At 46.6% G+C, this 16,860-nt stretch overlaps 2 protein-coding genes across 4 annotated transcripts in view; both read left to right on the top strand.

The window, feature by feature from the left end:
* The window catches only part of LOC119373736 (uncharacterized), a 151,926-nt gene extending 150,760 nt beyond the window's left edge, over positions 1-1,166 (top strand). For both annotated transcript variants that reach the window (XM_049419999.1, XM_037643803.2), the window contains exon 18: positions 796-1,166. In XM_049419999.1, coding sequence (XP_049275956.1) covers positions 796-891 — 96 coding nt within the window. In that variant the 3' untranslated portion in view covers positions 892-1,166. The remainder of the gene's footprint in view (positions 1-795) is intronic.
* Positions 1,167-7,646: 6,480 nt separating this feature from the next.
* The window catches only part of LOC119373756 (carboxypeptidase B), a 31,134-nt gene continuing 21,920 nt past the window's right edge, over positions 7,647-16,860 (top strand). Inside the window, exons 1-2 of one of the 2 annotated variants that reach the window (XM_049420001.1) lie at positions 7,647-8,148; positions 12,940-13,021. In XM_049420001.1, coding sequence (XP_049275958.1) covers positions 8,054-8,148; positions 12,940-13,021 — 177 coding nt within the window. In that variant the 5' untranslated portion in view covers positions 7,647-8,053. The remainder of the gene's footprint in view (positions 8,149-12,939; positions 13,022-16,860) is intronic. The other variant, XM_037643822.2, reaches the window with a different exon arrangement.

Consider the following 16,860-nt stretch of genomic DNA (forward strand, 5'->3'; position numbering starts at 1 on the left):
CAATCTTAGTTGATTGGGCGGCTGACAGCGATAATTGTTGTCTCACTTTGTGTCCCACTGGATACATAACTTGTCTGCAAAGGTGGTTTTCACGTTCTTCCCAGTGCTGAATTTTAACAAAACCATAAAGCTTAACTTTGAACACCCGGTATAAAACGTCACATTTTCGCTGCAAGGGCAAAGCTGTGAACATGATAGCAATAGATTGGAATGTTATACGAAGTAAGGCTAGCAGCTCACTCCTTTAGCCCGAGACCTGTGGCATAACTAAACAAAACACTGGCGTAAGGAAACGTGGATGCTGCAGCAAGCGAAGCGACTTTTGTGCTGCCTATGGCTTCTACACAAACTTGGTAATGATAACACAACACGTAGAAAGGTATGAGTGGTCGGCTGATCCCTTGGAAAGATATAGTGCATGCCCGTCTGGTCAAGTACACATTTCCTGCCGTAGACACACAGCTCCCCCTCCAACACCCCACCACGCGCCTTTCGCGAAACGGAGATGGCTGGTGCGTTTTATTTCTGCTAGAGCCGCAATCTTCGCTAGCGCTCCCACACTTTCACTCGCGCATATAACGTACGTTCAGTGTGGCGATGTTATCGATTTGGATTTTATGTGGAACACGATGGCAATGCTGACGGCGACAGCAAAAATGCGCCTGAAGTGTCCTTATAATTGCTATCGCCATAAAGGAGAGTTTTATTCCCAGAAATTGTTAAGTGTCGTCATGTGTCACTCTGGTGCAAGTGCTATTGGTGTCTCTCATCATGGCCAATGGTGCTTTGCTGCAGGAGCTGTACCAGAGCAAGAAGTGTTTGGACGAGGAGCGCCAACAGCAACAGGTGACCATCGACAATCTCAAGAAGTGCCTCAGGCTGGTCCGATAGTAGGCGCCCTCTGCCTTCCCTTCCTACACTATTGCCCTGCAACTCAGCAGGGGGACTCATTCCACCCCATGAGGGGACTACCCATGTTATATACATTTATGATTTACAACCACCCATGGCACAACATATACAGGCATCATTTTAAGCCCCAAAACTTCTCTCTTTCGCTCTCTCTCTTTCTCCTTCACTCTCCTCTCACTCTGCTCCCTTCATTGAAAAAAAAAAAGCGTTTTTTATTAAGCCGTTATTTATGAAATAAAAGATTGCAGCTGCGACCTGGTCCTCCTTCATTTTTCTTAGGCTTTTGTGAACTAGCACTGCAACTGCTGGTAGGCTACACTGATGAAAACTGACATAAGAGTACAGTGACTTGGCTTCGAATTACAAGTAAGCAGTGGTGGAATGGACCTATTCTGGGTCTGAAAAGCACCTCCACTAGAGATTACCGAAATCGAAACTAGTGGTGCGTGGCTTCTGAAGTTGTCCGCCGTGTGCTTGTCCACAACTTTGGGGGCCTAGATGTGCACTTTTTTTTTCTGAGATAATTAGCGAGCTTGTGACGCCAGGTATCACTCGGTTCGCTCCTGTCACCATGCTGTGACCCTTAAAAAAATATGGCTCACATCTTATCACCACTGCCACGCATGCACTGACTGCCTTCCCTGAAAAGGTCCAATGCTATATTCGTGCCGAACTGTGACAAAGCCTCATTTTACCAAAGAATTCCGCCAGGTCTGTGGCAAAGACTTCTGCCTGAGGTCTGACAGTCTTGATTGTGAAACAAAACCGCCACTTGCACGTCTGCTTCTTTGTATATGTTATCGTTATTTCCAATTATTAATCTAACTTCGATGTTTGAGTCATGAAAACAGCAAAGCCAGCATGATGTCCCCTGCCTTGCAAGTACCACCTTGTAAAGTGCCATGACTGCACTTATAAGCCAATGAACAGCTGTTTGGAGCATTGAAAGTTGTCCCTGCAAGTAGCAACAGCAGTGATCAGAAATAAAAGGATTGGTATGAAGCACAGAAAACGGGAATAAAATTGAGCTACTCTGAAGGACAGGGTCATCAACGTTTAGGGGAAACATTTCATTATTATTGAAGCCAGTGCAACTTTAGCAAATATTCTACTATGTCGTAAGGGTGCCTTATGTGATTCCTAGTAATGATGTCAATACTAGATGAAGCTATAGTTTTGGAACTTATGCTAAATGTTGGCTACTGAATACTGCTCAGGTCTGTCTTTAAAGGAGTCATGAACCACTCCTAGGGCTTGGTGAGAAAACGCATCTTGCGGAAAGCAGACACTGCTATGAGCAGTCCAGCATAATTTTGCAGTCGTGCGCGGCAAGGAGAGTTTAGAGGCGAAGCGCGAAGTTGCTGATTTCTCAGGCGCCCTCTTTTCATATAGAGGCCGGTGCTCACACACTTCGGAGCTGTCGGCGCCTGCTGTTTGACATCAAACAGAAGATAGCATGCTATTGGCCTATAGCCGACATAAATCAAGAGCGGCGTTTAGATCAGATGCGCTTCTTGCTACGGTCTGCTAACATTGCATAGTCGCCACACTAGCGCCCGCAGGAATCGCAACGGGAGAGAGCGATTGCATTTCACCACGCACGCTCGTACTCTGGGCCGCAGTTATTTTCGAATTTATACTTTGTCACCGAAAAGGAAAGTTACAGAGACATTAAAGCGTTCTTACGCGCACGGAGTGCGATAGCAGCGCGAAGCATACAGAAGGACACGTGGCGGCCGTCCATGTCACGTGACATTGTCACATGACGTCATGTGACAATGTCGTGTGGCCATGCGTGTGGCCATGCGTGTGGCTATGTTACGCGGCGGGATCATTGGTCATGTGCTCGAATTGAGAGACAAGTCAATTTTGGCAGGGTTCTGGGGCGCGATCTTGTACGCGATCTTAAAACGAACGGAGGCGGTCCCTTCTATCCAGCCGCACGTGAATGGTCAATGTAGGGCCTGACGTCTGTCGCGGTTCACACTGACCGTTCGCGTGCGGCTGGATAGAACGGACCGCCTCCGTTCCTTTTAGAACGCATACAAGATTGCACCCCTGTGTGGTGTCGCATAAGTCTGTTGCCAGACTCGGGGGTCAGTGTCGCCAGAGTGCAAATCTGACGGCTAAACATGCCCCTGTAATTTCAGCTTTCCCGTCAGGTTTCTGTGTAATCCGCTGTGCGTTTCGCAAGTGCCCAGGTGCGGTCCGTTGACATCGGCCGTTTCAATTAACGGCCCCTGCATGTTTTCAAATCTCGGGGCCCTTTCTTTCGCTGTGTGCACCGTTCTACAATTAGCAGATCGGACTCGATCATGTCAGTAGGAAGTCGACGCGCTCAGACTCGATCGTGTCTCTGAAGTAGGAAATCCACGCGCAACGACGCGTTTACTGGGGAATCCGAATGGCGTCGCAGAAGTCCGGACACTGTGTGCGCCATGGCACTGCAGAGTGCGACCGACTGCACGTCATTCACTACAATGCACAGCGGCAAGGCCCGAAAGACAATCGTGGCTTCCAGTGTTGCAAGTGTTCGAGTAAATATGGAAAATTATGTCAGAAATTTTCATTATCGGACGTCATCATATACCTCATAATAAAAGTTGGTGGAAGACGCGTCCAAGAACCTTTCTCTTAAAAAACTACATGAATGAAAACTTGGCTGAAGCTGCCTTTCAATGTAAGGTGCTTAGGGTCTAGCCAGTTTTTCGGTTCGCCATAAAATAAACATAACCAATATAACCGTTCTCTGCTCGAGGATCGTCCAATCTTTGCGGCCACCTGAAATAGCAATTCCGCGACCCGATAAAGGCCTGTCCACATATGCTACCACGCGCGTTTCCCTGATATGGTACCAAAGTAACGCCAGAACTTTCACTCCGTACAACCCATCGAACGATTTTGCCACGCGCACGGGCCCCTGTAGATAAGCACGCGTCGTTGTCACCTTAATAATTTTCCTGATTCCTCCGGGCGCATATATATATATATATATATATATATATATATATATATATATATATATATATATATATATATATATATATATATATATATTTTTTTTTTTTCTCAAAGGATGTAAGTGAAATGAAACGGCCATTTGCCGAACCCGCTGCACAAGGGCCGCCCACCCAGTTTGGGGGCCAGACGATACTTTCAAAAAAAGAGAGAGAGAAAAAATAGAAAAAGGAAGCGAGAACTCACGAAGGAAGCAACAGTGACAAAACTAGGGAGGGAAAGAACAGCGGCAGGAGAGGCGGCGGGCTATGCCCGTCTTATCTTCGTACGGTAGATAAGAAGCGGCGTGAGCAAGGGGAAAGACAAATGTCGCTTCTACACATCACACACGCGGCGTACAAGTTCAGATGGCTCGGCGGTTGGCCCGCGGCGCCGGGCCGTGTACGCACATACGACCCGCTCCAGCTGTGGGAAGACTATATATATATATATATATATATATATATATATATATATATATATATATATATATATATAGTATATATATATATATATATATATAAAAAGATCACGTGCTACGTGACGCCAACAGGCAATAAAAGAGTGTTCCACACTCGCCGCCATGGCTGCGATTGGCGCTGACTAACATCCCCATGTTTAATCAACATATATACCCCAGAAAGTGGACGGGAGGATGACCGCCGCCGTAGCTCAGTGGTAGAGCATCGGACGCGTTATTCGAAGGTCGCAGGTTCGGTCCCTGCCGGCGGCAAGTCATCTTTTCGTCCACTTTACTTTCTTCACATTTATATTCTAAATACTACAGAGAACACCCCCTGTACTTTCCTTGGCGTTATTGTCTGTTAGTTCTCATTAATACATATATATATATATATATATATATATATATATATATATATGTCTTGTGCAGCTCCCCAACGGCGTTCCATGTCATGGTGGAGTGCGCCGCAAAATTATTCCCTCCCCTTCCAGTCATCCTGCGCCCCTTCCGCGCCAAAAAGCTGTGGGATCATGCCCTCGGGAGGGCCCTCTGCGACGGCCCTCCCGAGGTCCGCCAGGCCTTGGTTCAACGGGCCCGGGTGGTCGCCGAGATTATCATAGGATTCCCTCCCACGTGCTTGGTTTATAATTGCTTATTAAAGTGTTTCTCTCTCTCCCTCTTGGAGCATGCGCCCTAACGCCGTCGCGTTCAAACACCTAGGCGCCCTATTTGCGGCCCTATAGCTTTACTTTGACGAGGCTGCACGCTGCATCCATGCACGGAACAACGGACTTAGCAGTCGGTAGTGCTCTTACGTACCGGACGGTGCTAGAGGCGGTGGTGATTGATTTCGGTATTTCATGGTTTATGCGACAGATAGCACTGACCATATCTCCTCGCACCTTTCTCGCTCGGCCTGCACGTACAATCACTGCATTCGTTCTTCATAGCTTCACGTGAATGTCTACCTGGCCTGTATTGCCCGGACATGGTGTCCCCTAGCTATGTCTGCCCTCACGGACTTTCCTGACGCACAGGCGCGGGTTGCAGGCAGAAGCAATACCGTGTCAGCTTTTAGGACCGAAAAACCTTTCTTGATTTTACGAAATTCTCGATTTAACGAAATAATTCGAGCGTTGTCATCCCTTCGTTAAATCGAGTTTCAACTGTATGTGCAGAATATTTAACCCTGGTAGTATATTAGCATGGTGGCGTAGGTACCTGATGACGTCGCGTAACATGTGAACTTTAGGAGCAGGCAGCTCTGCCTGCTCCAAGGAAAGCATAGGGAAAATAGTATGTAATTTTAAATTCAGGTGTAGAACTGACACGAGAAAGGGAATATGAAAGCGCACAAAAAATAACTATTGCATGGATAGATACTCCGGAATTCTAACAGGATACGTTCACTGTTTTGTGCTAGTGTGACCCCTTTACTGATAAAGGCGGGGCGCACTGACCGTGCTGACACAGCATGATGAGAAATTAACCACAAATAATAATATTGTCCGCTGGCGTAGGCCGGGGGGGGGGGGGGGGGTTCAAACCTCTGCCCCCGAAAGTTTTCAATTTTGCATGTGCATAAATATATATAGAGGGGCAGGCACACATACAAACGCATGCACGAACATACATAAAGTATGGTTGAACCCCCCCCCCCCCCCCACCCCGAAAAAAATTTCTGGCTACGCCACTGTTGCCATCTCTGAAAGAGGGAAATAGACTGATTGATACACGTTGAAGTTTAAATTCATGTCTGTGTAAACAAGACTATTTTATAGATTCCTGTAATACGCTCCGACAGGAGGGTTAATAATATCGACATAAAAATTCGGGAACCTCAAAAAACAGTAACATCACAAAACTGCTGTGGCTTAGTCACATGTTAGTGATTAAGAGTCTGCAAAGTACTCGATGCTGCTGGTTTTACTTTGTCGAAGTCATATTTCTTGTCTTACTGACCTATACATAGTTTTCACGTGACACCACAGACAGGTTCTCTGTCAACATAGCGGCCACCGTGAATTTTTATCTCATTAGAGAGTGTCAGTGCGGGGGAGGGCACACAGTCCTTCGGTCCCCGCGTTGTTTTGTGCTCTCCCCGTTTTCTTCTGTTCCAGCCGCGCCAGGGGGGAACACAAAGGAACACGAGGGGGCAACGGCACTAATCTAATGTCACCGTTTCTTCCTCCGCGTGTTCGAGTAAGAGTTCACGCAGCATCTCAACCAGCTAGTACTCCAAGTTGGCGACCACGGTGACGTCAATGAAAACTATGTATGCCTGGCGACAGGCGCATTCGTCGCCGCCGTGAACTGCGCGGCTTACTTTTTCGGAAGCTTGGAGTGCTTACAGCCGACATGTGGCCAGATGCTGCTGAACACTAATAATAAAACGTGAAATGCGAGACATTTTTGAAGATTTTCGTATTGCTTGCGGGAATCGGGATAGTCGCCCTCAAAGCGGCATATGTGCGTCTGCATGCATGTGGAAATGATATATCATTTCCACATGCATGTACTATCCACGAGTCGTGCTCACCTGAAAAGTTTCTCCTATAACTATACGCGTTCGCAGGCAATCTGACCCGGCTTCGAACAGTACGCGTAGATTTTGCCCTTTGAACAATCGCAAAGCTTTATCCTTCTTCTTTCACTGTTCTTTTTTTTTTTTTTTTTGCTCTTCAGTATATACGTACATCGTTACACAGGTTGCATGCTTTCTGTTCAGTGCTCCTGTCGAGTACAGTTTTCTCCATCTCTAAATTTATTTTTAATCCTTATATTTCTGCTACTGTTCACACTGTTGACATAATATTTATTGGTTAGTTTTCTGGTTCCTTTTCTCCCACCCGCCATGGTATCTTAATTGGCAAGTAAGGTGTCGCGCTGAAGCTCTAGGACGCGGGTTCGATTCCAGCCATGGCGGCAGCGTTTCGATGGGGGCGAAATGAAAGAACACCCGTGTACTTAGATTTAGGTGCACGTTAAAGAACCCCAGGTGGTCAAAACTAATCCGGAGTCCCCAACTACGGCGTGCCTCATAACCATATCGTGATTTTGGCACATGAACCCCAGAAATCGGTTAATTAGTACTTTTTCTCCACTGTGTGTCAACATGTTTCTTATATCTAAATAAACTAGCCAGCCATCGATTTTCGTTCACCCGAAGCGCATTTCGCCGATCAAAATCATGGTGCCTTCTATCCGGTTGTCAATGGACCGTCGCGCGTCATCCGCTGAAATGTGGTACGGCAAGATGCCTTTCGCGCACGCCTTCAAAGTGCGTGCCCGGAGCTTGTGCGCGTCTCCTCTTTGTGCCCTGATTGTGCATCTGATCCGGGTACAAGCGAACTACGGCGAAAGCAACCCAAGGACCGGAAAGGTGCATGGAGAATGTTGACTGACGTGCTGCCGCGCTCGCTCAGCGCAGGTGGTCATCACCGGGTTCATCAATCAGCGAGTACGTGCAGTTGCATGCAGGCGCCGGTGTCCCGCATGGCTGGAGGCGGGAGGAGAGCGTCATCAACATGAACGAGGTGACCTGCATTGGCCCGGTGACCTGTCGCGCTGACGGTGCAGGAATAAAAAGACGCAAAACGGCACAAAAACGAACCTGTTCCCGTCCCAGCTTCGGCCGTTGCTGCACACGCGGACGGACGGCCGGCACACTGCTTTACCGACATGCTGCTGCTCCTGCTGTGCGCTCTGCTCGCATCTGCGACCACGCGTGGCGCCGAACCACCGCAAGGGCCCGACGGCAAGGTGCACTTCGACGGGTAAGCCAGCGCGCGCGTGCGCCGCCCGTCGGAAGCGGCGCAAGCGCGCGATGAAACGTGTTTGTTTCGCGCGCCTCTCCCCCTTACTGAAACTATAGCGGCGCTAATGCCTCTCCATTCGCACCTTCTGCGGAAAACCAGACGCAGCGGTTTCGGTAACTGTGCATTCGCATGCATTCATCGCCAAGAACCTCACATCATTTACAAGCTCTGAGCTCAGCCTTACAAGTTTCAGCGCGAGGTTGCTTTACCCTAGACATACAAACTCAGGATTATTACCACGTTTTAACAGGGCGCTCATTGGAGCGAGGACCGGTAACTGTGCCAGACCCACGAAAAGGTACACTTCTGTCTCCACCTCCGCCAAATACATGATCGCTTAAATGGGCAGCTAGGGTGCAAAAACACGTGGTTCCTCCTTAATCCAGGCCATCCCCCCCCCCCCCCCGCCCCGTAATTTTGGTGAAGTAGGTGTTTTTACCAAAAGTAAATAATACAAATAGGTGTTTTCCTCAAAAAGTCAAGGTTTTCAGCAAGTGCCCCCCCCCCCCCCCCCCTGAAAAAATTCCTGGCTACGGGCCTGCCCAAATCAAATAGAAAACCATAGCATCAACTGAGGAGGACCGAGTCACCGATAAAATACTACGTAACTTAGACGACGACTCAGTGACGCGGATTACCGAACTTTTCAATACACGCTGGAAGGGGGAACCATACCCACCAGTTGGATACCTACCTAGGTAAAAAGCTGGACTTAGAAAATTTCCGTCCCATCTCTTTAACCTCACGCCTTGCGGAGAGAGAGGTTCATCGCAGCACCCCTCCCTCCCTACTAAGTCAATGTATGGGGCAGACTTTGAGCCCCCCTTCTTAGGTAACTAGAGGGAACGCCCCCCCCCCCCTTGCCCCCCCCCCCCCCGTGTGCACGTCTATGCCTACACGTGTGACTATGAAAGACGGACCAGTCCCTTTTGTTTTGAGAATTAGCGTCCTAGGAATGCTGGTGCAGCACGACACGCACAAAACCGAGAAAAGCGCGGGTCTATACAAGCAACGGCCTGCCAGTTATACGGCCTGCTCAGGCGCGTATAGCCGCACGACATCATGGAATGAAGGAGGCAGATCTGTGCCGGCAGACTCGAGCCTTCCTGGTCACCTGCATAGTGCACTCCTTCCCATGTTACTGCCTCCGTCTTTCGGACAGGAATGATATCAGCAACATAACTGATAAAGCAACAGCATATAAGGTGGCCCTATGACTCCCTGAATATGCTAATACAGAGCAAATGCTGAGATGGGGAAGATATAACACTCTCGAAGCTCACAAAATTGCACAGCAGGCCCGTTTACAACGCGTAATGAAGCGGGGATATGAACGAGGAGCAAGAGGTGCACCCCGTGGCCCGAGATCTAACCAACCGGAATGCGCGCCCCTCAGACTTGGCACCGACCTCATATAACGGCATAAAAACTACTACAAAGAAGTACGACGTGTCTATCCGCCACTCGACGACAGCGCAGGCCACGATCCTTCATCGCATACAAACAAAATCACAATTTTAACGCGATAGCGTTAGACAACGTGTCGCAGAAATTCCAATGTCGGTGTTGGCGTCCGTCGTTTGTTGCGAGTGAAAGATCAGCGTTGTCCGCGAGCGAAAAATCGAGAAAGATACAAATAAATAAACATCTTTGGCTCAGGTGGGAGTCGAACCCAGGCTTTCTGCGTGGTAGTCACGCATTTTAACACAGAGCCACGCCAGTGCTTGAAAATGCTTCAAAAAAAAAAGAAAAGAAAACAACTACACAGGCGTTATGTATTGCGAGTAGTCCCGTTAAAGGGGCCCTGCAACACTTTTTCAGCATGGTCAGAAAACGCATGTCGATCGGTTGTCGAGGCTTCTGAGAACACGCGAGCCAAACATCACGCGGCTTGGAATTTACAACTAATTGTCAAAGTCAGCTATAATTCTACAAATGACGCCATACACCCAAATGACCGCGCCATATGCCCAAATTCGCAGCCATTGGCTGATATGAGCATCATGCTCTGCATAGTTACCGAGGCCGCTACGTGCCCGTGCGCTCGCTCGCGATCACACTGAAAGTAAGCCGCGCGTTCAAAGAAAAAAAAGAAAAAGTGCTCAAGGTCACGACGCCCGCGTTACATAACTTCTTTCGCCCTGCCATGCCTGCCTGCTTAGCTTCCAGCGCTCGCGTCGGGACGAGAGAAGAGAGAAAGCAATTACAGCATGCGACAAATATCTGTAACTCTGCTCGTACTTGACGGATACTAAAAATTTTTGCGGCGGTCGATTCATGAGGTAATAAACTTCTTTAATGAAGCCATTCGATGGTTACTTGGAAAAGTGATGCAGGGCCTCTTTAACACCTGTAATATTGCGTGGCATAAGGGCAGAATAGGTGGCGACTTGCGCAACGTGTGGATGGTTTAAATCCCGCCCATTACAAAGCGCTCACGCGTAATTAATTATGATCATCAGCAGCAGCTGCATCAACAAATATATAGTGCAGCTGCGCGTATTGCCTTACGGACGCACAGTGGGTACTTCTCTGATTCGCATATGATCGATTACGGCGTAGTGGACACTTCGCAACTGCATTTGCAGCCACGCATTCTAGGAGAGTTTCAAACGGCCAATGTTACATCCACAAACGTTCGTGTGTCCGTGGTACATCTGTATTACATCCGTGTTACATCCACAAACGTCCACTTAGAAGATGTCAACGGGGCCCGAATGCGCCATCGCGTTCTACTCTTGAAGGCGAAGCTCAAGCGTCCTCAAGTTTTTCCAGCCCTCACAAACTGACAATGATTACAATTGGAGCATATGATTTTTTTTTTTCAAGACAGTAATCTGAACAGTCCAGATACTCGAAATGAGATCCTGTGGGATTGTGTGGTTTCCCGAATCGCTCCTGCCGGCTCCCTCGAAATCGACGTGGGAACAGCTTGTAAAAAAACCCCAACCGGGAGCACCAATTAGCCATCGTTACCTGGGCCGAAAGGGCCGCTTCCCGCGTGGAGCCACCCAGGTACAGAATTCATTTTGTGTAAATGAAGAAGTTGTCACCGACCGCCGTGCGCCGCGATCCAGGGGCATAGCCAGATGGAGCATGCCGGTACGTGTGTAGCCCCTCTTCCCCCCTCCTGAAGTTTCTGTACAGCGTAGGATACACAGCGTACAACGAGTCGATTAAAAAAGAAAGAGTTAAGATATTCCAGTAGGAATGCACAAGTTGTATGTGTTCTTGTTCGCGCTTTAGTGTATGTGGAGATACTGATACATTCGATCACCTCCTATCTACGTCTTTGCCAACAAATTCTAACAGGACGGAGACGCAATGCACATATCTGTCTACATTATTCTTTCGTTTAGGTTGATTAAATGTTGCTCGTTTCATGAAATACGTTATGTATAAGGCACATTTACTGTTTTAAAGTTTTCGACCGTGCCACGGCGGAAACGTTAATCCACTGAATGTGTTTGTTTCGTAAGTGTGGCCCTTTCATTTCTCACCTTTACGCACCAGACCCACAGATTTTTACAGCAGGACTGTTATGCTCGAGGTTGGCCGTGTGTCGCAGATAGAAAATCATCATCATCATGAACCGGCACGCGCTTTCTTCTTCACTGTCGCCTTCTGCTTTCAACATGTACACACATTTCTCCGGCACAGTAACATTTGACCAACTTCTGTGGCACATATACACGTTCTTGCCCGCGGACGGCTTCTTCGCTTTTAGTTGACAAGTGCTGAGTAGCGGAGGTTGCTCAATTTCTGTGGCACATACGCGCTAGTCACCATGGATGTATAGTATAGAATAGCAAGGGGTGGGAAAGAGGGAGGTTATAGGGTAAAAGCCTATAGCCAAGCCAGGACCAGCTAGGTACCCACGAGCTCTGCAGTGACCCAGCACCCAGCCTTGAGCGACTTAGTTGCAAGCTGCGCTAATTTTTTCAGTTTGGTCTAGGAACAACCATACGCAGTCAACAGACAATGAACCCCCAAGAAAAGCACAAGAAAGCCAACTTAAATTTTTGAAATGCAGAATCATTCGTGAGTGGGGGTTAAAATTGATCTAAATGGCATATTATTAACAAGAAAAAACAAAGTGGAATGATAGGGAAAGAATAGAAAACTTCGCTGCTTATGAGATCCAAAAACGCACCCTCCACATTGCTGCCGCTGTCTTTTACCGCTGCGGTATCGCGCGAGCCACGCGCAGGTGGCGTGTTCTGCTCCCATTGCCCCGAGTTATCTTTTCGTTCACTTCATATTTACGCTTTCCTTCATTAGCAATATGAAGCTTATCGCGAATTTCCTGTCATTCATAATGATTTAAAAATAGTTTTCACTGGCTTCGTTGTTTCTCGAATATATGATTGTCTTTTACAATCTGTCACAGAGCACTAATCTATCTATCTATCTATCTATCTATCTATCTATCTATCTATCTATCTATCTATCTATCTATCTATCTATCTATCTATCTATCTATCTATCTATCTATCTATCTATCTATCTATCCATCTATCTATCTATCTATCTATCTATCTATCTATCTATCTATCTATCTATCTATCTATCTGTCTGTCTGTCTGTCTGTCTGTCTGTCTGTCTGTCTGTCTGTCTGTCTGTCTATCTATCTATCTATCTATCTATCTATCTATCTATCTATCTATCTATCTATCTATCTATCTATCTATCTATCTATCTATCTATCCTTTCTTCGAGTGAATGCATTTCATTTCGCTTATGTTGCAGGTATACAGTATACAGGCTGTACCCGAAGGATGTGCAACAATTGAAGTACTTGGCTGATCTTGAAAACAGCGAAATCGATGGAGTACGTATGATGCATTCAGTTTATGTTCGCCAGTGTACTTATGCTGGATATGAAAATAGTAATACAAATGGGCAGGTAGAATTAGAGAGGAAAAAATAATTTACCTCATTGTGAAATATTGTACAACATAGAATATTCTAGAGCCACTTATTTTGGTACAAGAAGCAAAATCATGCGTATTTCTCTTCCTTATTTATGATAAAATAATGATACAGAAATACCTAGTGACGTATAACCAGAGATTATCTGGTATATATAACTCCAAAAACACCACCGCTGCAAACCTTATGGATATATTGTCAGATAAATTAGTAGTGAAAATAAAATGTCACGTTTGGCATACATGACAATGTCCGATAAAGATTAAGGAAGAAATCTGGGCTAGATGGTTGCTTGGGGTGCGCGATTTACAGCACTACGGAAACGAGATCCGAGACAACAGCGGAAAATCGATCAATAATCTTTCATAACGTGTTAGTAAACAGTTTCACTATTTAGTGTTTAATCACTTTTTATTGATTACCTGTTGAAATCTTTGGATTGAAACCGGTCAGTGCTCAAGGCAGCAGGTCTCGAGAGACAACAGTAACACATCTTCAGCACGTTTTCAAAACGTTCTCGTGAGGACATTGTGACGTCCCGAAAACATGCTCAACTAGTCTTGATGGAGTCCAAGAAAGATACTATTGTCCGGCCTCAGCATGTCTTTTAAACATGCACAAATGGTTCACCAGGGCATTTCTGGCACACTTTCAGGATTCATTGAGGACTGAAACATACTCAAATGGTCCACCAGGACATTTTTGGCACAATTTAAGGATTTATTGGGGACTGAAACATACTCAATTGGTCCACCAGGGCACAACTTCAGGATTTAATGGAGACTGAAAACATACTCAATTGGTCCACCAGGGCACAATTTCAGGATTTATTGGGGACTGAAATATACTCCATTGGTCCACCAGGGCACAATTTCAGGACTTATTGGGTACTGAAACATACTCAATTGGTCCACCAGGGCACAATCTCAGGATTTATTGGGGACTGAAGCATATTGATCAATTGGTCCACCAGGACATTTCTGAACATGCAGCGTACCGACTGGGCTACACACCAAGATTGGTTGCATGCTTAATTACTGGATTTTAGATTTTACTTTTACACGAATTTAATATTAGAGCACAGTTATGTACCACTGACTAGTTAGTATAAGGAATGTCACATAGTATTTAACAGTGTCGGTGCCTATGCAGAAAATGCACATGCAAGGTACTTGGCCGTGCCACCTGCTAAAGCAAGCACAAAAACAATATGTTTCTAGGTAATACATTTTTAATTCGATGCCTCCAGCAAACCATAAAAACTCTTCAAGGGATGAGCTCGGCGAGGCATTCAATGAAATGTTCATTCAGCTGAATAATCTGACTGTCCTTCCGGTGATCCTAAAAGAAAGTCAAGAATTTTTTATGAGGACATGATAACAGTTGTTGAGGGTACCACCGTAAAATCCCGAGCAAGCGCCGTCCCTACGTCGAAAGATAATTCGACAAGATTTGGAGAGGGGCACGCTTGCTCAGTCATGAATCAAAATTCAACATGGTGGCGGAGTAGCTGTTAAGAATAAGGAATGCACACCTGTGCTAATGAAATGCTTTAATGATTATGCATGTATTCACCCTCGCCGGGAGAATGAAAACAGTGAATGAAACAGTGGAAATGGCGGGAGAGGGGCGCTTGCTCGGGACTAATGGCAAACCGTCAATATTGAAGCAAAGGCTGGGTTCGTCAGGCAAGTGTGTACAGTCCAGCAGAGTTTGCCGCAGTCCTGCCTCAAGGCCAAAATGGCGAAACTTCCCTCCTGCCAGCTCTCTGATGTTTAGGACCCTACCTGGAGTTTGCAAGAGCGTCCTAGCAGTCGACGGTAGTGACACAAAACAAGTGTGGCTCCACAAAACTGACAGCAGTGACGTGACAGCGGCATGCGAGCACCGCGATTCAACCGCCCACGCTTGTAACCTTTGTCGGAAGTTCACATTGCTTTCCTCGTCGTCAGACGTAATGGCTCCACTAACATGGTCGTAATCTGCACTCTGCACATCGCTGCTGTGGCGGCGTCGCTAGCCACCACTGATCGGACTACTTCCTGGCCCTACAACATCCTGATACACCACTTTTTTTTTTTTTTGGTCACATGGGTCACAGTGTTGCCAGCGGTCGAAGTGCGGGAAATTTAAATATATGTCACCGAATTTTAACTTCGCGAAGCGTATTTCCCTTAAATTGGGCTTTTTAAACAAGCAATTAATACATCGCATTACCCTCGCCACGTTGGCGATTAACACATGTACTCATTCTGAACAAGTAGAAACGTGTCCGTCGGCAATCATAATTATGTCACCAGATAAAGATGTTCTATTTTTTAAAATAAAAAAATAACATGCAGTCAAATGGTGTTCATTGCACAAATGTTGCAATTCCCAGTTCAGCGCAAGCTTGTTGCTGTCCCGAACACGTCCGCATGAGAGCACGTTTAGGATAATCCTGCAAACGAGGTCCTGAGGACGTACTCAGAATGCTGCCAAGCGGACGAAGACGTTTGTACCTTTTGAGGACGAGCATAAGATGTCGACTGTTGTCTGGGAGCACCTCTTCACAGACAAATTTGTCATCGAAATTAGCGCCGAGGTGCACTAGTATTCCACGTATTTTCGTGCTGCTGTGCTTCAAGATATATTAAGTTGACATTCTTTGATCATCAAATGGCCCAGGTTGTGCAGTTGCAACATGGACACTGCATTTATTGCTTCAACATCCGGCATGACACGGTTAGGCCGTGCCATACAAACACACACCTCGTACGACTGCACTCCGGCGAGAGAGCGTTGGCAGCTTGGGCGGGCGCTTCGCTTTTTGAAGGGAAGCTTTCTTCATGTTAAAAGACTGCAGGCGTGCAAACACGGGCACAACAGAGAAGGCAAGACACCACAAAACGCCGTTTGTGGTGTCTTGACTTGTCTGTTGTGTCCGTGTTTGCACGCCTGCGGTCTTTTAAAAAGAATACGTACCAACTAGCTCAGCTCTCTGCTATTTTTTCTTCGTGGGGCTAGACGGCGTTTGACGCCGCGGTGATTGCACTGTCGAGAGGCGGAGTAAGTCTTTCAAAAGATTTTGTTCTTGGCCTAACCACCGCTACTTGCTGTGTGACACAACTTCCGCTAAAAAGACGCACACAATGCAGACGAAACGTTTATGAAACGTTTGTGCGAAATATCGTGTTTTTGTTTATTTCGTCCCTGCCTTATGTACACGTTTTTAGAAGCAATTGTGTTCCATAAGAGTGAGTGTGCAGGGGGTCATATCCCCGCTGTAGCGGATACTCACACATCAGGTGCAACGCTGTGAAAGCTATGCAAGAAGTTCGTTCAGCAAAATGTATAACTCCGCACGTCTCGTAGTCGCCTTTTGTCGTTGTAAACCATGTTGTAAACGCTCGCGTGAGCCGAGCACGAGCAACTCTTAGTTCTAGGTGGCGTATCCAGCTGCATAATGACAGACGTATAACGGCGTTTGTTTATTTGTAAGGCACAAAACATAATCAATTTCTACTCACTGTAAAAACGAAAAAAAAATTCTATTCTAGGTGGTCAGATCATGGAACTATTTCTTAATGCAAACGCGTCCACAGCAAGAAGTCACACTATATAACTCCACAGCGTTGCACCTGATGTGTGGAACGGAGCACAAACCCGGTGCATGTATGTATTACACACTCCAATCCTATTCTTCTTTCGCTTTTATTCAGTGGTTTGAGCGGTGCTCCATCCGTTATCAACGGAATT

Source organism: Rhipicephalus sanguineus, chromosome 1 (genome assembly GCF_013339695.2).
Source record: "Rhipicephalus sanguineus isolate Rsan-2018 chromosome 1, BIME_Rsan_1.4, whole genome shotgun sequence".
Lineage (NCBI taxonomy): Eukaryota > Metazoa > Arthropoda > Arachnida > Ixodida > Ixodidae > Rhipicephalus > Rhipicephalus sanguineus.